This window comes from Xyrauchen texanus, chromosome 17, assembly GCF_025860055.1.
Source record: "Xyrauchen texanus isolate HMW12.3.18 chromosome 17, RBS_HiC_50CHRs, whole genome shotgun sequence".
In the NCBI taxonomy this organism is placed as follows: Eukaryota; Metazoa; Chordata; class Actinopteri; order Cypriniformes; family Catostomidae; genus Xyrauchen; species Xyrauchen texanus.
This window is the reverse complement of record NC_068292.1, coordinates 22,097,516-22,120,279: the sequence shown is the minus strand read 5'-3', so window position 1 is coordinate 22,120,279 and position 22,764 is coordinate 22,097,516. Positions and strand designations below refer to the sequence as shown.

Below are 22,764 nucleotides of genomic sequence, written 5' to 3'. Positions count from 1 at the left end.
TGCTCTGAGATGCACTGTTAACTGTGCGACCTTGTATAGACAGGTGTGTGCCTTTCCAAATCATGTCCAATCAACTGAATTTACCACAGGTGGACTCCAATCAAGTTGTAGAAACATCTCAAGGATGATCAGTGGAAACAGGATGCACCTGAGCTCAATTTTGAGTGTCATGGCAAAGGCTGTGAATACTTATGTACATGTGATTTTTATTTTTATTTATTTTTCGTTTTTAATTTGTAATAAATTTGCAAAGATTTCAAACAAACTTTTTTTCACGTCGTCATTATGGGGTATTATTTGTAGAATTTTGAGGAAAATAATGAATTTAATCCATTTTGGAATAAGGCTGTAACATAACAAAATGTGGAAAAAGTGAAGCGCTGTGAATACTTTCCGGATGCACTGTACAACCACCTCACCATCACCAGAGAAGCAGTATTTTATGTAATGTTTACACAGTGCGATGATTTGACTTGATGTCAAATAAAAAAATAAAAGTTATTATTTACTGTAACTGTAAATGATTCACACATTCATACTAAAAACAGCTTAAATATATGAAAATACACTGAACAAAGAATATTTGTAAAGGAAAAGGCCAATACTTGCATTTCTTAAAGGGTTAGTTGACCCAGAAACTAAAATTCTCTCATCATTTACTCACCCTCATGCCATCCCAGATGTATATGACTTTCTTCTGCTGCCCACAAAGATTTATGAGAGTAATATTTCAGTTTGTAGGTCCATTAATTTACCTTTTTGATCCTCCAATTAAACTCCAGTGGTTTAATCAATGTCTTCTGTATTGATCCAGTTGGTTTTGTGTGAGAACAGACCAAAATGTAACTCCTTTTCACCATAAATCTTGACAGCTGTCTCCTTGGCGATCATGATTTCAAGCTTTATTACTCTTCCTATAGCGCCATCTAGTGACACCGAGCACCAACGTAATCCTGTACCAGTGCGCAATATGACAGACACAATACTGCTTTAAAATGCTCATTTTGAGCGCATGTTCTGTTATTCCTTGCACTGATATAGACAATTTATCAAATTCAAATCGTGATATGTCCTAGTGTGATTTATTAAACCGTTAAAGGCTGCAATCAAAGTATGGAAGAGCTGTGCACTTTAAATGAATGTATAAATCCGACCGCTCTTACATTGTGAATGATTCTAGATATGTATCAGATGACAGGGCAGAGCACTAAACTAATGTGAACCACACAGCACATGTAAAATATATATTTATATAATTAAATCACAGCTTTTGCACTTTAATATCAACTCAGCTTTATTTATATGGCATTTAAAGTGTAAAATTGGAGTTTAAAGTGCTTCACAGTAAAGCAACTTAAACACCAGTAATCTAAAACACAAAATACAAACACTCAAAAACTGTGTCCTACATTTCATTTGTCAGACTCAAAGGCCAGTGTAAAGAGATGAGATTTCAGACGTGACTTTAAAGTGTCAAACTGTCAAAAAAATACACGTCATTATAAAAACAAAATTTTAAAATATAAGCTAGACCCCTGAAATTGAAGAAGTTGTGACCGAAATCACAACTGTATAGTTAAATGTAATATTCACTATAATGATAATAAATAATAATAATAATAATAATAATAATAATAGTAAAAATTAAGCAACATATCACAAGCAAGACTTCTGTTTGTCAAAATAAATGCAATGACACGTTGAAAAGTTCTATTTTCAGTCGTTAAAAGTTAAGAATGAATTGATTAGGCACCATTTTGACGATGGAATTAAATTGAACTCTAAAACATGGAGTTCTGGAAAATAGTAATAATAATAATAACAAAAAGGAAAACAGGATTTGGTAAAGAATAAAACAGATTTCAGTAGGGTGCTACTTAAAAACACTTAAGCAATGCATATTTGATTTGAGAAACATTTAAAGGAAACTGAACAGTTGTTCACAATAACTGAAACAAATATTAGTAACTATATACTAAGTAAATTGGTGCTAAAAATTTCTGAACGCTGCTTATCGGGCATATCTTTGTAATGGATTGATTAATTAATGCATACGGACTGCAGAAAAAGAGATATGATGAGAAATGACAACACCAGATGGAAAGAGAGAGAGAGAGCACAAGCATAACCTTGCACCATGGTGCAAAATAATGGAGTTAAACAGGGTTAAGTAGTGCGCACAGACTGGTGGTAGGTGCGTACAAAATGTTATCTTTTAGAGTTTGGATTGTTGTGAGGTTGTCGTTAAACTAGTAAGCTTTATTTGTTCCCCATTAGTGTGTGTGTGTGTGTGTGTGTGTGTGTGTGGGGTGGGGTGGGGGTTTAGATCAGAGATGCAGTGAAAGAATGGCTCTTTGAGCTAGAGTAAATATTTTGGTAGTTTATTTGTGTGGTGGAAAGATCAATCAGGTAGACTGAAAGCAAAGCAAACAAAGCAGTGTTTGTGTACTTGGTCACCATGAAATCAAAATTAAGGTTTTGCTGCTTTTAGTCTATATTTATTCCCTTTAAGGTTATCAATATGCTAGTGTACTTCCAAATGCTGACAAAATTCATTTTCAGAAGATATAAGCATTTCAAATCGGCAGTCTCTCTTACGGCTTGCAAGACCGAGGCACAGTCATGATGACGCAGATGGCATGAGAAACTTTGTCCAATCAAGTGTTCTAGTATGAGAACACTCCCTCCCCTAGCGTCTCTGGCTGTGTTCTAACTGGCACTTATCATGCCTTCGCAGGGTAGTTCAAATGAGCACAATCCATGTTTTAGGGTCAATTCCAAACTGTTTTTACAATAAGAATCGTGTAAAAAATAAGTTTTTTGAATTACCCTTATAACCTTTCGGGCTTCTAAAGGTCTTCGTATAGAATATCTTATAAATAAGATATGCTGACGCCGAAGCTGGATGACAGGAATCTCGCTGGAGTTTATTCATATTTTTCTGCAGACAGAGGTTTCTTGGATATCGCTCAAGTGTTCTTTATTCTTTATGCTTAATGTATTGTGATTCAAAACGAGGACAACTTAGCTTCAACTCACTTGTTCTACTCGCTGTATTTGCACAATGGCTCCAGCCTTGTTCTAATGTAAACAAAGTCCCCGCCTTACTTGGTTTTTCTAGTTCAAAACGCTGTTTCACTCAGAAATACATCACAATACAGTAATGAAGTCGGTCATAACTTCCGTTTCATGGTGACTTTAAATGGCCGTCAGTATCATTCTAAAAAATCATTTTTTGGGGATTCATAAGCGGTAGATTTGTTTGTGTTCTGGTGTATTTTTCAACGCGAGGCCTTCAGGTTGATTCATCTCTTCTTAGAGATAATCCATTCATTAATATTTTTCAGTCATTTGACAGATCTTATGATCTAATAGCTGGATTTTGTAGCTAGGGACACGGTACCATAAGCTCATGTCAATAAATAATAAAAATAATAATAATAATAATAATAATAATAATAATAATAAAATTGTACTGCTGTCCACAAAAAGAACTTTGAGATGGAGGTTTGTGCACTGTGTGAATAGGTCTAAAGGAATACGTTGTCTATATTGAAAATCTTGTTCACATTGAACATTCGCAACAACAAATTCGGTCTTCATGTTAAATAGGCCTTAAGACACAGAGTGGTGACCTGTGAAATAAAAGACTGACTACTGATGTGTGTATGTGTGTGTCTCCATCCCAAAACATTTATGGAGATGTTAACTCAGAGGGGTGCAAGGCAGGGGGTAGTTCCTCTGTCACCATGGGAATGGTGTATGCCCCCCCAACATCACACCCAATCTGATTTGTGTGCGTAAATTTTTTGCAAAGTAGATTTTCCTAATCTTTCTGACTCATTGAAATACAAGCTGCTCTGTTAATATGGAGTACGAAACCTGCAAAAATAATACATAAATAAATGTAATAATAAGAAAATAAAGGAATAAATGTCGTGATAAAAGAAATATAATTAGTTTTTAATTAAATTGATTCCTGAATTAATTTTTGTTATGACTTTTTTCCTTTTATTTTCTCTTTTTATTTGTATTCTTTTAAACTTTATTCTTTTATTTTATTTTATGTGTTCATAAAATACGGGTCCTGCTACCATTGGTTTATCGTAGATTGAAGCGTGTGCTCGATTACTCTCGACTTGTTTTGATGTGACGACAGGTCATGGCCATATCTTGTGTAAACTATTGTTATATAAAGAAGTTGATAACCACGCATCAAATGACGGTTTTATTTAGAGTAGAGGTGCTTATTGATGTTTTAGGAGAGCTGTATGCCGGTATGAATGTTGAAACATCCTGGATTGTTAAACTCTCTGCAAAATGTTTCCCTGCATATTTAAAATCTGTGTGAGTCGGGGTGCTAAGGTGGGATGTCCATCTTATTTGCTTCTGATAAGTACTATTGAGCTCTCAACCAATGATGCACTGGAGCTATGCAAGGACTGCCTCCCTCATTTCCTTGTTGCACACAAAAAAGTAAAAATAAATACGTGTATAAATAAATGCATGGGAAAATATAAATATGAATATAAATATATGTGGGAAGAAATGAATATAAAAATAAATGAACACATAAATAAAAAAAAAATAAAACAATGCAAAATAAAATCAATAAAAGTTAAAAATAATACAAATAAAGTTACAAAGAAATACAGAAAATAACAAAGGAAAAAAGTCATACAATAATACATTGAGGAATACATTTATATTTGTTTTATCAAGACATTTATTCCTTTATTTTCTTAATACATGTGTTTATTATTTTTGCATGTTTGGACCTCCATATGTTAATAACAGTGGGGAAAATATGTCTGTGTGAAAATAGTGTGGGTTTGTGTTGCGAGGTTCTCAAGCTGACATTACATGCTTGTTTGCTTCACGTGCAAAATGGTAGTTAAATTTTTCTCAGAAATCTGCACATTCTGTTGTAAAAAGCACAGCCAGGCGTCTTGCTCATTTGAGGTGCTGTTCCTTCAACACATTTAGTCTCAGACTGATGTGTCCTACTTCTCCTTGCTACTGCTGCCATGCCTTGACTGTGTTGCTGGGGTTTACAAGGACATTCTCTCTCTACACACTCTCTCACACACACACACACACACACACACACACACACACACACATACATACACTTTCCTTAGAACTCACACAGGCCCTTTTTGTTCTGAATGTCAGAAAAATGGAGCGACAGAGAGAAGAGAGGAACTTCAGCTGTCTGAGGGAGTGAAAGACTCACACAAGGGGAATGCAGAGCAGGTTTCTCCAGTGACTGAGCTCAACTCGAACTCTCTGCCTTCTCTCCATATTTCATCTGCCGCTAACTCCCTTCATGACCATCCATCCATCCACACACACACACACACACACACACACACACACACACACACACACACACACACACACACACACACACACCACCCTGTGTCTGTCTCTCCCCTCCGCAGGGCAGCGTCTGTGAGCTGATGGCCGTGTCTCTGTGCTTATGTGATTGGGAAACAGCTGTTGCATTTCTCTGCTCACACTGCTCCCTCCTCTCTCCTCCCTTTCGTATTCCTGGAAATTAGAGGGTGATGGATTTTATGACCATCTTTCAGGAATTCTTTGGCTGCTATGGCTGATGATCATTCATAGATAATGAGAGGATCTCTTCAGATCTGCTCTGGAATGTGTCAGCTGATGTTTTTGAGGAGAAGCAGATGTTAATTTGATAAACCTCTCCTCTTCTCCATTAACCCATCGCCTCCTAGTCTCCTTTATTTTCCTCCATTCTCCTATCGTCTCCAGATCTAGTCTCCTGTCCTTTCATCTCCCTTCTTTCTTCTCTCTTTCCCATTCTTCTTTGTTCTCTTTTCGTAGTCTCTCATCTTATTTTTTTCTCATCTTTTCTCCTCTCACCTGGAGATCCTGTAATATCCAGCAGGTAATTGCTTAGACACAGCTGCTGGAGTGTGTGAGAGCGGTCGTGTCTTTGTAATTAGCTGTTTTTTTTTTCTTTTTGTGTAAGTGTGATGTGAAGAGAACCAGGATGATCCATTCCTAATCAACGGAGGTGGCAAATGTCTGCAACCTCAGCCTAATCTCGCTCACATTCTTTAAAAGGAGATGCTGCAAGCCGGTTCATTTAACCGCTTAATGTCGTGTGTGTGTGTGTGTGTTAACTTTACCTCTTTTTTTGTACTTGTCATATTTAGCTGTTTGTTGATCTTAATATATTGTACCTTTCTGTTAGATTTTCCCAGAAGTCAACAACACTGATGCATCTATTCATTTAATCAACCCCTCCTCACATTTTCTCTCTTGCTTTTTCTCTCTCCCCCTCTCTCTTTCTATCTCTGTCACTCTCTTTGAAGATCAGAGTAATTATAGGGAGCTAGTTTAATTAATGAGGAGTGTTCGATCCTACGTGTGTGCGCGTGTTATCAGCAGATGCAGGTAGCGACTGATCTCCTGATTGATTTCCTCTGTTATTGTTCATGAAATGAAGGCAGATTATTCTGATTTAATTTCTCACAAAACAAGCTGCTCTGTTGCAGTATTATCAAGAGAAACAATATCAACATTTTTAAAACATGAAATCATTTCTGTTTGTCATCACAGATGCTAAATGTAAACCTGACCTCATTTGTTCTGTCTACACCATTTTAAGTGAATGTGTATTTTTAGGTGTGTCCAACTCTCCATGCCACTAAGGGTCACAGAAAAGAAGCCCTGATTTCTGCTGAGAAATAGCCTGCATTCTCTGTAAAATTATGATTATTTATGACAAAATTAGCTTTATATTGTACGCCACACACACGCGCGCATACACACAAGTTGTTTTAGTGAAATTATTTGATAATGGTTCAGACCAGGGTTCAACAGTAAGGACTATATATATATATATATATATATATATATATATATATATATATATATATGTGGCAAGGCGGGGCCGGGTAGTGATCCTACACACCCGGTCCCGTAACAGGCTAATCAAGCCTCCCGAGAGGGATAAAGGTCGACTGCAGAGGATCGTGCGGGAGAGAGAGATCGTTTACAGACATGTCCTTCATGTGTGTGTTTGTGTGTCTGTTTAAGTTTACTATTAAAATATTATTTACACTGTTAAGCCAGTTCTCGCCTCCTCCTTTCCATTGATCCCTTTACACTGGTGCCAGAAACCCGGGAAGGAGGAGGGATATGCCGTAGTAGAGTTCTCGCCACTACCGTCCACCCCAACGGAGCAGCCGCGGCCATCTGCCGGGGGACGAGGAGCCCAGCCACCTGAAAGAGGACAATGGCCGCCGACCGCGAGAGGAGAAGGGGCTCCTAACTGATGCTCTATTGGGTTGAGATCTGGTGACTGTGGAGGCCATTTTAGTACAGTGAACTCATCGTCATGTTCAAGAAACCAATTTGAAATGATTCGAGCTTTGTGACATGGTGCATTATCCTGCTGGAAGTAGCCATCAGAGGATGGGTACATGGTGGCCATAAAGGGATGGACATGGTCAGAAACAATGCTCAGGTAGGCCGTGGCATTTAAACGATGCCCAATTGGCACTAAGGGGCCTAAAGTGTGCCAAGAAAACATCCTCCACACCATTACACCACCACCACCACCAGCCTGCACAGTGGTAACAAGGCATGATGGATCCATGTTCTCATTCTGTTTACGCCAAATTCTGACTCGACCATCTGAATGTCTCAATAGAAATCGAGACTCATCAGACCAGGCAACATTTTTCCAGTCTTCAACTGTCCAATTTTGGTGAGCTCTTGCAAATTGTAGCCTCTTTTTCCTATTTGTAGTGGAGATGAGTGGTACCCGGTGGGGTCTTCTGCTGTTGTAGCCCATCCGCCTCAAGGTTGTGCGTGTTGTGGATTCACAAATGCTTTGCTGCATACCTCGGTTGTAACGAGTGGTTATTTCAGGCAAAGTTGCTCTTCTATCAGCTTGAATCAGTCTGCCCATTCTCCTCTGACGTCTAGCATTTTCGCCCACAGGACTGCCGCATACTGGATGTTTTTCCCTTTTCACACCATTCTTTGTAAACCCTAGAAATGGTTGTGCGTGAAAATACAGTAACTGAGCAGATTGTGAAATACTCAGACCGGCCCGTCTGGCACCAACAACCATGCCACGCTCAAAATTGCTTAAATCACCTTTCTTTCCCATTCTGACATTCAGTTTGGAGTTCAGGAGATCATCTTGACCAGGACCACACCCCTAAATGCATTGAAGCAACTGCCATGTGATTGGTTGATTAGATAATTGCATTAATGAGAAATTGAACAGGTGTTCCTAATAATCCTTTAGGTGAGTGTGTGTGTATATATAAAATATATATATATACACACACACACACACACACACACACGTACAATTGTGGTGAGCAGAATAGCATCTCAGAATGCTATTCTGAGATGTGGGTTGGTGCTGTTTTGACGGCATGAGGGGGACCTACACAATATTAGGCAGGTGGTTTGTATGACACACATACACACAATTGTTGGGAGGCTTACTTTTGAAATGTTTTCCATGACAGATTACAGAATAGATGCTGTAAAATGTCATTTGCAATGTATTCTGTTAGAGTACTCAAGGTCAGTAACGTATTCTAAATACTTTTTATTACTTCAGTGGTAAATTTTTTTTCCACTTGTTTTCTGCCAGTACAGTTAGACAAAATACACATGATAAAAATACATTCTGTGAATAACCTAAATATCTTATGCAGCGTTGTTTCTAAAACAAGATCAAATTGATCTTGTTTTAAGAAAGTTTAGATATTTTTACAAGAAAACAATACAAATATTATCATCAAGAATACAATTGTTGCCCTAATATCAAAGGTCTTGCTAGAAAAAAAATTATTACGATCCAGTGTGAATTTTCTAAATAAAAAATATGGTCATATCTGGTAACATGCATGTAAAATGGCTAGAAATAACATTTTAGCTTAGTGTAAAGCAGACAATTTACACAAGATTTATTTATATTTCTTCTGCTTCAAACTTCCTTTAAACTTACTTCTCTGTCTGCTCGTATGAATGTAACACATCATATTACATCATATTAAAGTGTAAACTTTGGATCGCATCATTTTTATATATATATATATATTATATATAAAATGATGCGATCCAAAGTATTGAAGTTGCACTCACATGCTCTTGCGGATCCAGCACAAGTCTCAATCCCCTGACAGTTTAAACGGCCTGGCTCGCCTACTTGGATTGTTACGGAGTAACATGATTTGTGAATGACATTTGTTTAAACTGGATATCTGCATACAGGGGCGAAAATTTCATCAAAATGTTGGGGGGGACAATAAACATAACAATTCTCAAGAGCAATTTTTGAAGGGGACACCAAGGGTTTTTTTTTGTTGCCCCGTTTGCATTTGTATTTTATTTCTTAAACAATTATTTTAAGAATATATCATTATATTATTTACAATACACATATTTTAATGATATTTTAGGGGGGGACAACCCTCAGATGGGGGGGTCCTGACCCCCCGCGATTTCCGCCTATGTCTGCATATTTGCAAATGTAGATAATAATAAGTTTTTTTTAAATTTGCCTTTTATCATTAGAACCGTTACAGGAAACTGTTGAGTAGAGGCTGATAGAATATGTGCTTTAGAGGTAAATGAGTGCTCCACAGGATGCTGGATCTGCTGAAGTTTTGTTTGTTTGGTTTATTACATCTGTTTAAACGAGATATGTGGCTATTTGCGGACTACGAGCACTTTAACATTGAGCTCAAATGCGTCTGCTGCAACACTGTGTTGCACACCAGTCTATTATTGTTGTAACACGATTGCACGCAACAACAAAACAAACAGTGACTGGTCGTTTGCATGTCTCAGACTCTTCACATACAAGCAGGTGATTTTCGGTGGCCTCAAGAAAAAAAATAGGCCAAACTGGAAAATTTATCATCTGACACGATAATTAAAAAAAGTCAGAATATCGGCCGATGTGATCTATCGGTCGACCACTAAATTAACCTGTTGATATGCAATTCATGCACGCGGTAGTGATGTCACTGTGCTTACATTTAATACATAGTTTACCGTCGATAAATGTAATTAATGTTAACAAATTATACATATTTTCAAAGTGCCAGGAGTACAAATGAAAACACTTTTTGTCCATAAAAGTGATAAATCTGAGAAATATTGATCTATTCTCCATTGTTTACATGTGATCTCGTCTGAAAGAATTACCCTTCATCATCGTTCTTCAACAAACTATGCAATCTGAGCAGCATTCTTGTTGTAAAACTGTATATGATCTTCTATATTAGAGTCTCATAAACAAAATGAAGTCTATTTTTAAAAATGTGGCATAGTTTTATTCATAATAGCCAAGCTGCAGTCAGATTTGTGTCGTCTTGAAAGGCGGAGCCTTAATTTTACTCTGTAGGCTTCCAGCGAATTTCAGAGATTTAGTTTTTTCTTAGATCGTCTTCAAATGTAAAAGTAACTTCTTTAGACTTTGAGAACATTTTATTTCTGGGTTGTCTTGGCACATTTATTATTGTTTTTTTTTAGAATATGAAAAACATGTTCAGCTCAAAATATTTCCATTACTATAAACCTCAGCTTCTCTAACTTAAAAAATGAAATAAAAATAACAACATATATTAATTCTGGGAAATAAAGCCCAAAGTGTCTTCTTTCAAAAGATACTACAACTGTGTCCATACTCCAAAGGGTCCAGTAAATACAACCATTTAAGTTCAGGTCAAAAAGTGGGTGCGTATCAACAGGTTGATTTGTTTTGTTTTCTTGACAAAGTTACAACAGATGGTTTATTAATTTTTTTATTTGAAATAATTGCTGAAAATTATACAGCTATATTGATAACTATAAATCTATTACATTTTATTGGAAAAACAATGTTCAATACTTCACAGAAAACCAAATATTTAAGTTTACATGGCAGAAGGCACATAAACACTTATGATCAACGAATCAGGCCACCGTGTCATCTTTATTGTCGAGTCTTGCTGTGGAATGTGGCTTGATACGAGGTAGCATTGCAAATCGGTGCACACAGCTCCACCCTACCTCCCTCCTCATTCTCACCAGACATGCTGTTTGTTGTCTGTGCGCTGTGCTAACAGTGGCCATTTAGCTATTTAGATCTGAGTGTTTACTGACTCTTGTGTGTTTACAGATGCTGTGATGAATGTACTTTAAAAAACATACTGTGAATGCATCTGACAGGATGTGTGGACTTTGATCAGTGCTCAGAACCCATATATTTTCATATTCAGTAGCCCCATGACAAAGTGTTTGGACATTTCTGGTTATCAAATGTTAAGTGAACATGCCCAAAGTGATGAACTTCACCAGTGGTTACTCTGCTAGGACACTTGTGTAACCATGTCTGAGAGGTCTACTCGCACATCTTATCACGTGGCTCATCACCGCGTAGTCAGTGTGTGTAGAGGCTTCACGCCACCCTCCGCAGCAACTATGCCCAACTCGCCACGCGCCCCACTGAGAGCAAACCACATTATAGCGATCATGAGGAGGTTACCCCATGTGACTCTACCCTCTCTAGCAACCGGGCCAATTTGGTTGCTTAGCAGACATGCCGGAGTCACTCACCACGCCCTGAGATTCGAACCAACAAACTCCAGGCGTGGTAGCCAGCGTCTTTACAACTGATCTTTTTGTTTAATGGTGGTAGTCTTAAAGAGACAGTACTGATTTAGCACATGTTGTACATATCAATGTAAATACTTTTAAATAGTACAAATTATGCAGGTAAACAATAAGCATATAACAAAAATTACAAATCTGTTTAACCATAACACCTTTTTTATGTTGGACTAAATTAAAATCCATTGACACTGGGAATGAATACTTTCACTGTTTCCTTTCATCAAGATCTTGCTGTCTAAAATACAGTTATTTGAAGACAAAAAGGCTTTTTTATACTAAATATATCAACAACACATTATGGGTTATCATAGAGGTTTTAAACAAATAATCGTTACTGAAGACGCAGCCCAGCTCGTGCTTCTCGCAACGTTGTTTATGATGATCTGCTCGGCTGAGAGCACAAGACCAGTCCATGTGTAAATGCACGTGTTCTGCACTGATCTGTCCAATGGGCCGCAGTGAATGATCTGATTAGAGCTGTTTCGTTTTGCTTCTGGAACGTTTGCCTTTTGTTATTTCTCATACACTACAAAAAATGACAGCGGGTAATCAAGGGAGTCAGCTAACTTTTTATCTGTTACGAAAAATGTAAAAAAAAAAAAAATTCAATACCCAGTCCTACGAAGGGTTACCAATTCATGTGATGTTTTTTTTATTTTTATTTTTTATTTTTTTTACAAATTTTACATTCAATAATCTTACTAAACAACAAAGCACAAGAAATGAAGACCAAAAAAAAAAGTAACTCTTCACCCCATATCAGCTCTTCACAGGGTTATTTAGGTTTATGCGAGCTTTCGGTGAGGTTTTATTGCACACGATTCAAACCTTGTGTAATGTGATTGGCTGCAGTCTCTTAGCTATGGCTGAAGATTGTGCAATCTCTTTACTTTACCCAGAAGCGACTACTAGAGCCTGTTCGCTGCTCCTGGAAATTTCAGGAATCCAGTTTTAGCGCACACACATATGTTGGGCATGTTTGAGTGTGTGCTGGGGAAGAGAAGTAAAAAGAAACCAGAAGTGTTTATCGGAATTGTCTGGTATCGTTCAACGGGAAGTCACATGATCCTTTAAATATGGCTACATTATATATAGTAAGTTTTCATATTATGAGCTCAGAATGAAGTTCTTTGCATCAGGAAGTTGTTTCCATCAAAGTTATTTATGACTATGCAAAGCAGAAACTCGTGGCTTTTTTCTCTGTCCCATTCAATGCAACATTGTTTGATGTATGTTTACATTGACCTAATGCATTTTGTGATGCCACTTAATATGTAGTTATATAGACTTTAAAAGACTAGTTCTCCCAAAAATGTAAATTCTGTTATCTTATCATTTACTCACACTCATGTTATTTAAACCTGTATGACTTTCTTCTATGGAACACAAATTCAGAATATTAGAGCCTCATAGTCTGTCACATTTACTTTCATTGCATATTTTTTTCCTTGCAATGAAAATAAATGGTGACCGAGACCGAATATTTGGCCTCTCCTTTTGTGTTCGACAGAAGTAATTCATTCAGGTTTGGAACAACATGAGGGTGAACAAACGATGTCAGAATTTTCATTTTTTTTGGGGGGGTGAACAGTCCCTTTAATTATTTCAAAGCTTATTAAAAGGTTTTGATGTTCATTTTGACATTTTCAGAAGTTTCATCCTGACAAGAATGCAAATACTGTCTGTCAACAAACACACACTGATCTGAGAGTGCTCTCAGATTAGTTTTGAGATTAGCTCAGAGCTCTGTGTGTGTTGAAAGGTTTTTAGGGTCTGTGTGTGAAGTGTGTATGGTTTTCGTTATCTCTATTCTTAAGGATATGAGCACACAAACAGTAATCATTGTAAACATCTTATCTTGAATCATCTGATTGGTCACCTTGTTAGAAGGACATTCTTGCTGCTGGCCAATGACTTAACGATGTGCCTATGATTGACAGCTTTTACAAACAGCTGCAGTTGCAGCCCAGAATAAGTGCAAGCAAGCGAAGGCAGCAGGGACTGGACGACCCTACTGTGTGAGTCCAGCTTAAGTGTCTACGGAGAAACAAACCATCACAAACCTAATCGGGAAAAAAACCAACAATATTGTTTACATTTGGGTGAACAAATTATCTTTTAGGCCTTGCAAAAAACATATTTTTGTTCTTTACTCTCTCTCAATGAAATTCAAACAAGCTTTTATTAGCATATCTGTTGTACAGTATTGCTAAAGCAATGACCATTAAAAGAAAAAGTATAAACTAAATATATGGAGAAAAAGAAATGTTAAGAAGGATGCAAGATAAAAGAAAATAAATGAATAAAAACAATTAAATAATTTAGAGCATACACATCTGATAATGTAACCGCTATTGATTGTTTAGTTTTGTCCAGTGGTTGTGGTTTCTCTGAGCCTGTGGCAGGCTGCTATATATGTAGCTGCTGTTAACTAAAGGATTGGGTGTTCTCCTAATATGTGACTCAATTTTGTTTGATTCGGTTGAGCAATAAAGTTTGGTATTTTCTTAAATTTTGGGAAGATACATTTAATAGTTGTCACTGTGTAGCAGGGATAGACTGGACAGGGAGAACCGGGACTTTTCCCGGTTGGCTGGCCGTGAAATACCGAAAGGGGCAGCGATAAAGGGAAAAGGGACAGCAAATGTTTTTACATATTTGGGTATGCAGCATTTCTAATGGCTCCTTTTCCCAACTTGAAAATTTGTGAGATTTTGGTGGTCCCCATACCTCACTGTCATACAATAAAATTGGATCAATTATTGCTTTTTAGGTTTTTTTTCGCCAGATTTGAATTGGAATTCCATATTGGATTGTTTTAGTCATGTAGAAGACACACTTTGCTTTATCTTTCATTTAAAATCACAGCCAGATTAAAATTTAGCATTTGAACTGATTTCTAATCCCAGGTAGGTGTATGTGTGCGTGTATTGGAGAACGTTGGTTCCTAAATTAAAAGTCTATTTACTTTCATGACATCAGGATCTGTTTTGGAGCACCATTATTCTGGTTTTATAAGATTAAGGTACAAGGTTTCTATGATAACAAGGAGCTGCTGTAATCCCTCTTTTATTTTTGAGAATGAAATCATCAGCAAAGAAAAGACTTGAGATTAATTTATGTAGATATTAAATAAGGTGGGACTCAATGGGCAATCTTGTCTAATTCTTTGTTTCTGGGGAAAAAATATTTTAGTCTATTTCCTATTTTTACAGCACATTTGTGGTTTCCATACATGTTATTTATTGTCAAATGCTTTCCCTCCAATTACACTGTTTAGTAGTTTTAGGAAGAGTCCTTCATGCCAAATGGAGTCTAATACTCCAATTTCATAATAATCTTTCTCTCTCTCACTCTCTCTGTGCAATTCAATTTCAATTTAATTCAGCTTTATTGGCATGACAATTGGAGTATAGTATTGCCAAAGCATTTTAAGGTTATTTAAATACAAACTCTCTCTCTCTCTCTCTCTCTCTCTCTCTCTCTCTCTCTCTCTCTCTCTCTCTCTCTCTCGCTCTCTCTCTCTCTCTCTCTCGCTTGTTCTCTCTGTCATAAGTGTAAGATGAATAATTTAGCCTGTAGGATAGAACTCTTAGTCGTCATGTGTCACTCTGTGTCTCTGAGTCTGTGTGTGTGTGTGTGTGTGTGTGTGTGTGTGTCTGCACGTGTTTGTCTAAAGAGGTGAATAGTTGATGATTTGTGCTTCATTACAAACTGCACATATCCCTCATTTTCTCACTCTGGCTTCATTAGCTTCTAATTGTAAAAGGGAACAGGGTTATGTGAAAGTCTGTCCTCACAATACATGTGTAATTTAGACTAATTTGATCTTTTCTAAAGTCCACACATGCTCTGTACAAAAATATCTGATGAAAATGACTGCACTGCACACATACTTGCTCATGGGTTATTTGAAGTGGTTGTGTTAATGAAACACAAAAGGAGATAGATGTTAGGTAGAATGACAGTCTCAGTCACCATTTACTATCATTGTGGATGGGCGGACTGTCATTGGGTCAAATTTATCTTTTGTTTCACAGAAGAAAGTATCATGTGGGTTTGGAATGACATGAGGTTGAGTAAACAACTAAAGAATTTAACAATTTGGGTGAAAGATCCCTTTAGAAACAGTGCCTTTGCATCAGAACTGTGCTCTTGTGATTAGAGCATGTATACCAAACATATTAATCCTTAGTGCTCAAGTGGGAGATCAAGGTTCAAGTTTGGCCTGCATCATGTCAAGATACCATTCTCTTTCTCTGACTATTTTCTAGTCCCCCCTTTACCCTTTTCTGTCAATAAAGTGATGAAAAAGCCCCAAAAACAGAATGTAGCTTCACACCTCCATACATCTGCATATACACACACAAATAAACATGTTTACTGTACGCACACACACACACTCCCCATAGACCTTCTTCCAGCTGTTCATTTCTGAGTCTGTCTGTTCCCACCTCCCTTTCTCTCTCTCTCTTTATTCTTCTCTGCTCACATCAGTTGTGTCATGAATGATTCTCATTCACCCACTGGACATCTCCCTTTTCCTGCTTACCACACATATGCTCAGATTCTCTCTCGGTGAGTGTGGTAATGTGCGCTGCGGGGGTGTGTGTCTGTGTGTGTGAATGGTACCTGTATGCACAGTTATCTGTCCTTGTGCTAAAATGAAGGTCTACACACACACACACACACACACACACACACACACACACACACAAGCAAATTTGTAGTCAGAAGGTGTTGTTGGCCATCAAAACTCTCATTCTGAGAGCTCGTCTATCACCCTCTTCACTGGACCAAGCTTTTTTTCTGTGAGTCTAATGCATTCACAAGGAAGAGGTTCCGTGTGTGTGTGTGTGTGTGTGTGTGTGTGTGTGTGTGTGTGTGTGTGTGTGTGTGTGTGTGTGTGTGTGTGTGTGTGAGACATGAATGGCGGTGTGATTTACATAAAAACTAAGACATTTTTTTGGGGGTGGGGGGCTTCAGTATTTTGGCTTCGGTACTAACTGGATACATAGGCAATAAATAAATTAAAAAAAAAATATATATATATATATTATTATTGATGAAATTACTCTAATAACTGCATGTTGATACAAATATTTTTTTTCTGGATTCCATGTTAAATGTTTTAAATGAAATGTTATGATCAAATCAGAATTGAATCACCCTCAGTTTGTTCAATACCTGCATGCTGGTATTTTTCCATTGAACACAAGGGAAAATCTTTTCACCGCTTTTGCCATCTAGTTCAGGAGTTAAGGGGGAAATTAAGTGACAAAAATGCCCCTGAAATTCAAAATATAGGGGCAAAAACATGCCCCCATAATGATTTCCTCTATTTAGGCCCAATACATATTATTATAATTATATGTTGATGTTGACTGTTTTATAGGTAAAATGAAATGCATTCTCAGTCTAGATACAAAGAATTTATTTAAATTGATTAAATAAATGTAAGTATTTGACATTAAAAGGATGACACCTTATATTTTGTATTTGGTTAGAAATAAATGGTATATATAAAAGGTAGAAAATGCCCCTGAAATTTAAATCCAGTGAGCAAATGTTGTGCCTTAATGCAAAGTTTAAATTCAGACCCTGCTTGGAATACAACATTCTTATTGATCATGGCTGTGGAGCTGCAAAAAAGGACTAAAAGCGCTGTAAAAGTGTCATTTTAGTCCATACAATGTACTCATTATATTCCAAGCCTTTGTGTGAAGAACAGAACAAATTTAAGTTATTACCCATTTAATTTATGTCATAACCTTGCCCTCCCTCAAAGATTGCAACTTGTCTGCATTTGCGCTTGAAATAAAAAAAAAATGTGCCAATGAAGCATTTAACAAGATGAATATAATCAGTGAATAATGACTTAAAATTGGGCTGTTTCATACTTAAACTATCATATTGGTTCATCAGATTTGGAATATAGTGCACAAGACAGATGGACTACTTTTAGTCCGTTTTATGGTGCTTTTTATCTCTTTTGAAGCTTTTCAGCCCCTTAATGCAAATGCATGTCATTGTATAGCAAGTGCTTAGTAATAATTCTTGATAATTCATGTGGGTTTGGGACAACATATGAGTGAGTAAATAATGAGAATTGTAATTTAGAGGTGAACTATTGCTTTACCTGGCTGCTAGGCAGAATGCAGTCTCCATCTCTTCTGTACTTTCAGGTTATTATTGGATATCGGTTTCCTCCCCCTGCACTACCTCCCTTCTTTCCATTTGCAGTTTGCACACCATGTACATTTGAGGTGAGAAGTGTGTGTATGTCTTTAGTGTTGTGATGGTCTGCTGACTCCTACACATCAGAGTAATGACCTATCCACACTCTCTATCCGCAGAGAGGGAGATTTTCAATAACAGGGCTCAGATGTGCTAAAGGCTCAGAAGTATTCGCCCCTGTCGACTCGAACATGCACAACCTTGTCTGTCTGAGCTCCTGCAAGAGTCAAAAAGACGTGTGTGTGTGTGTGGGGGATTGAGTTGGGATTAAGAGTTGCTGGAAAAAGTTAACTTTTTCAACCTCCCACTTTTGCTCGCTTTTTCTTTCACTCTTTTACACCCACAGAGTTTTGATAAGGATGGGTTTTCTCGATCGAGAGGGATTTAAGAGTTACAGCCTTTTCAGGTGTTCAGCAGACTAACTTGTCTAACTAGTTTTTATGTCCACACAGGACATATTTTCTATTTCTCTTTCCATTTTCTTTCTCAACAATAAGTGTGCATAATATTTTCTCCCAACAAAGTACTTGTAGTTTTTATTTTGTAGCATTTTAGTCACTTTTATTGATACACATGGTTTCCATGGTCATGGAAAACCATGGAATATCAGGGAGTTTTTTTTGAGGAACAGGCATGCAAAATTCTGTAGTGCATTTTTTCAAGTTTTTCTCTATTCTTTAAAATATTTCATTGGTTGGAAATTGTTCTTTATAAGTGGTTGTAAAGAGTAACATTTTCCTACAATTGCCTCACAATGGCATTTTAAGTATTATTTATAATATAAGTCCAAAAGATTGGTACTTGACATAAACAGAAATTTGCCCCATACTCTCTTTAAAGTGATTCCTAAAATCCTTATCCAGTTAAAAAATAAATGGTGATGTCATGGAAAATCTTTAGGCAAAAAGTATGGGAAACTTGCATAAATAAAGTGGGTAACGACAGGAAATTATAAGGAAAAGAAGTATCGAAGATGGAGGTGAATCAGGTATGGCCGCAAGTCAGATTCAAACTTGCTTTACCATATGACCATCATGTTTTACCGTAGCTTCAATTGGTGAAATGAGTGCTGCACACTACAGCCAACTAAGCAGACAAGACTTTGGAATGTATAGTCATATTTGTTGGAAAAAAGAGCTTTAGAGATATAAATATGTCATGAACTATTTCAGGCCATTTCCATTTTGATACAGGCTTTATCCAGTTTCTGGAGCTTGCAGCTTAACCCAGGCTTTCTTACTTGCTACCCACTTTCTGAAAAGGAAAGCTGTGCCCCTGCCATCATGGCTCAATGCTCCAACCACTATGCCACAGCTCTAACATTTACAATACTTGCATGCCACTTTACCATGCTTTGAATTTAATTGTCACTTCTTTACCACTTAACAACCCCACTGATGTGTGCATACACATGCTCATGCACTCTGAATGCGTTCTGTCAGGGTTGTGTTGGATGATGAATGCTTCGGGCCGAGAGGAGGCTGGAGATTTTTTTTCATAGATAATCACACATGCTTGCACACATATATTCACATTTAGACTTTCACTCTCTCACACACCCTGGCTGAGATCAGAAACATTGGCCTACTTACTGTTTTGTTGTAACCTCATTTACTATGTGTCATTTCAACATCCCTGAACTCTTCAATCGCAGCAGACTGTGCTGAATTCCTTGCTCTCTTTCTCATGTGTAAGGTGGGCCCAGGTCACCTGAATTTAGCCAAACATAAGTGAAGGTTATTTGACTTCCTCTTCTCACAGCCTTCTGTCATTTCTCTTTCCAGGGTCATTGGCTCAGCGAGTTAGGGTGGAGCCAGAAGTTGTGTCATATCCAGGTCAGACGGTGACACTGCGGTGCCAGTTTCCAAACCCGGGTGGGACCCAGCTCACTCAGGTTTGAAATCAACTGTTACGCTTCCTACCAATCATAAGTGGAGCCATCAAATCTAACGAACAATAGTAGTGTTTATTTTGTGGTAAGAACTTGTGAAGCATTCTGATGGGCAAACATCCATGTGTTCTCTTGCATGTAGGTGTCATGGATCTTAGAACCCACCGAAGGAGAGCGAACCAACATTGCAGTTTTCCATCCAAATTTTGGGGTCAGTTACCCAACCCTATCCCCTCTTGCAGGACGTGTCAGTTTTTTGTCAAACTCTCCTTCTCTGGACAATCCATCCATTCAAATAAGAGATGTGAAAATGACTGACGAGGGCCGATACATCTGCGAATATGCCACCTACCCTTCCGGCAATGAACAGGGTGTCTCTTCACTGATCATGCTGGGTGAGTGTATGTTTGTGTTGAATAGAAACATAAAGATAGGAACACACATGATAGGAAATGAATTCAGCTACAACAAGAAATCAATTCAAATGATAAAATTATGAATAATACAATTATTTGACAACAAATGTAATGACTGATTAGTTGTATATGGGATTCATAGGAATCAATGACAGAAAGGGGCCATTCACACCGAATGTGTGGCGCATGTGTTGCGTCCGTCTGTATTGATTTTCAGTTGTTTTTCTATTTAAATGTGCTAGACCAGTGGTTCTCAACCTTTTTTTTTATACATTTATTTCAGCTTTTCGCCATGTTTTTTTTAGGTGACGTGTAATCTGTTGAACTCCGTTTACTGCTTTTAGACGTAAACACACATTTGGTGTGAACAGCCTATTAAGCGTCTCTATGCACAGAGCAGGGAATGCGTGTATTCCTGTGGTGTATTTAAGCTTTTAACACTTAGTATGTGGTTTTGCTTTTCTTTTAATATTATTTAGAATGTCCAAAGTGCTTCCAAATTGTGGAGAAATTATAATTTTTTTTATGTGAAAGGCTGCAATTTTAAAATTGCATTTTATATCTGCAATTTATATTGAAAAGTTTGTGTTGCATGTATAGCATAAGCAAACTATAGAGCATGCATTTATACATTTGTGGTCACAGATATGCATTTATAGTCATTTTACAATGGCTTCAAATGCAACTCAAATACCCATTTTAAAATAACCAATTTTTAATTGATTAATCGATTCATCTGAAAAACAGATTAAGTAATCTGTCGATAATTTATTATAAAACAGCCTTTAGTTGCAGCCCCGTTTTGCTCCTAAGAGCATGTTTGTGTGTGTGTGTGTGTGTGTGTGTGTGTGCACGCGCATGCTCACGTCAGTGTCCGTTTGCAGGCTTAAAGGGGATTTATAAATGGTATTGTCAGATCAATTGTCCTGCTGTTAATGTGTGTGAAATGTGGCAGTAACCTTGGCCGGGCTCTCACTTGCCTTTCCTCCTCCTCTCACTCTCTCTGTTCTATTGATCTTCCTGCTTATCATTCTGAGAAGCCATCGCTCCCTTGTCGTTCTCCGTCTCCCCTGCTTTCTCCTTTCCCTCTCTGTGATGTCTTTCTAAGAGCAAAATCTGAGTACAATGTGAGCGCTGTGCTAGTGTGTGTCATGACAAGCCGAGCTCTGATCTTCCCTTCTCCACTTCCTTTCCTCATCCTCCTCATCTTCCCTCACTCAAGTATACCACAAAATAAAGTTCAAGCTCTCCCTCTCTGTCTGTCCCAAAGCTAAACCAAGGAACATGGCTACTACCATCACAGTTCAAGCTGGCAATACCCCGGTCATCGTGGCACGCTGTGAATCTTCCAATGGCCGTCCAGCAGCGACCATTTCTTGGACCACAGCGGTTAATGGAAACGTGACAACACCGTTGAAGACGGACAATTCAGATAACACGGTCTCCGTCCAGAGCGAGTACATGTTGATACCACAGCCCTCGGATAACGGCAAAGACATCAGCTGCGTGGTGTCACATCGAACCATGACCCAACCTGAGACCTTCCCAATGAAGCTTACTGTTGAATGTAAGACTTCAGTTTTTAATCAGACCATCAAATACTTGAACACTCATCCAAATTGCTCAATTGCTGACTGCAGCCCTATTTCTACAGTTGAGAAATTGCTTTGTAGTGAGTCACGTCTAAACTGGTTTAGCTAATAATGTATCTACAGAACATACCAGACATTAGTAATGGTCATTAAGCAAATTGCCCCAAGGTATTTCAGTGCTGGTTGTACCAGCAACACAAGATAAAGGTCAATGAGGTCATCTAGAATCATGTAGTTGGCTGACCAACCGTATCAGTTTTTGATTTGCTGAAGACTTCAGTTCCTCAAGGATGAACTCCTTCATGAAGTCTGGTTATCATTCAGCAAAGATTTTGCAGAGTTGTTTGATCCACCAATTCAATAATTCTCTCTCTGTCTCAGATCCTCCCCAGGTACAGATCGTAGGTTATGATAACAACTGGTACAAGGGTCGGACAAGTGCGTTTTTGACTTGTCAAGCTGATGGAAACCCCGTCCCCACCACTGTCACCTGGAGAACGTGAGCATTTCCTTTGCATCTGCCCATTCAGATTACAGTGGCCCAAATTCAGTGTTGTTTGGACACTTGTTGTACGACACTTAAAAATTTATGAATTTCCTTGGATGGGGAAATATCAATCCAAGTGGCATCTGCAAACAAACAATAATAGGACTTTTATCAGAACTTCACTTTTCTTGTTTAGTACATCCTGTTTGCATAAAGTTTGCATTGGTTCCCTAACAGAGTAACCAGAACTATGGAACTGTTTCAATATGTTTGGAATCAATGCCACTTATATAAATAATGTTTGATATTTTGTTACCTAATGCAATGGCATTCATACATTTTAAAGGAATATTTCAGGTTCAATACAAGTGAAGTTTAATCTTGTCCCTTCTTTTCTGTAATAAAAGCAAAACTCTGGGTTACAGTGAGGCACTTAAAATGAAAGTGAATATGGCCAATCCTTAAATGTTCAAA

The 22,764-nt window shown here is 37.7% G+C and overlaps 1 protein-coding gene across 4 annotated transcripts in view; it reads left to right on the top strand.

Moving 5' to 3' along the window:
* Nucleotides 1-22,764, top strand: part of LOC127657842 (nectin-2-like) — a 93,131-nt gene that overhangs the window by 20,605 nt on the left and 49,762 nt on the right. For all 4 annotated transcript variants that reach the window (XM_052146779.1, XM_052146778.1, XM_052146781.1 and 1 more), the window contains exons 2-5: nucleotides 19,689-19,798; nucleotides 19,938-20,190; nucleotides 21,482-21,778; nucleotides 22,185-22,302. In XM_052146779.1, the coding sequence (XP_052002739.1) occupies nucleotides 19,689-19,798; nucleotides 19,938-20,190; nucleotides 21,482-21,778; nucleotides 22,185-22,302 (778 nt within the window). The remainder of the gene's footprint in view (nucleotides 1-19,688; nucleotides 19,799-19,937; nucleotides 20,191-21,481; nucleotides 21,779-22,184; nucleotides 22,303-22,764) is intronic.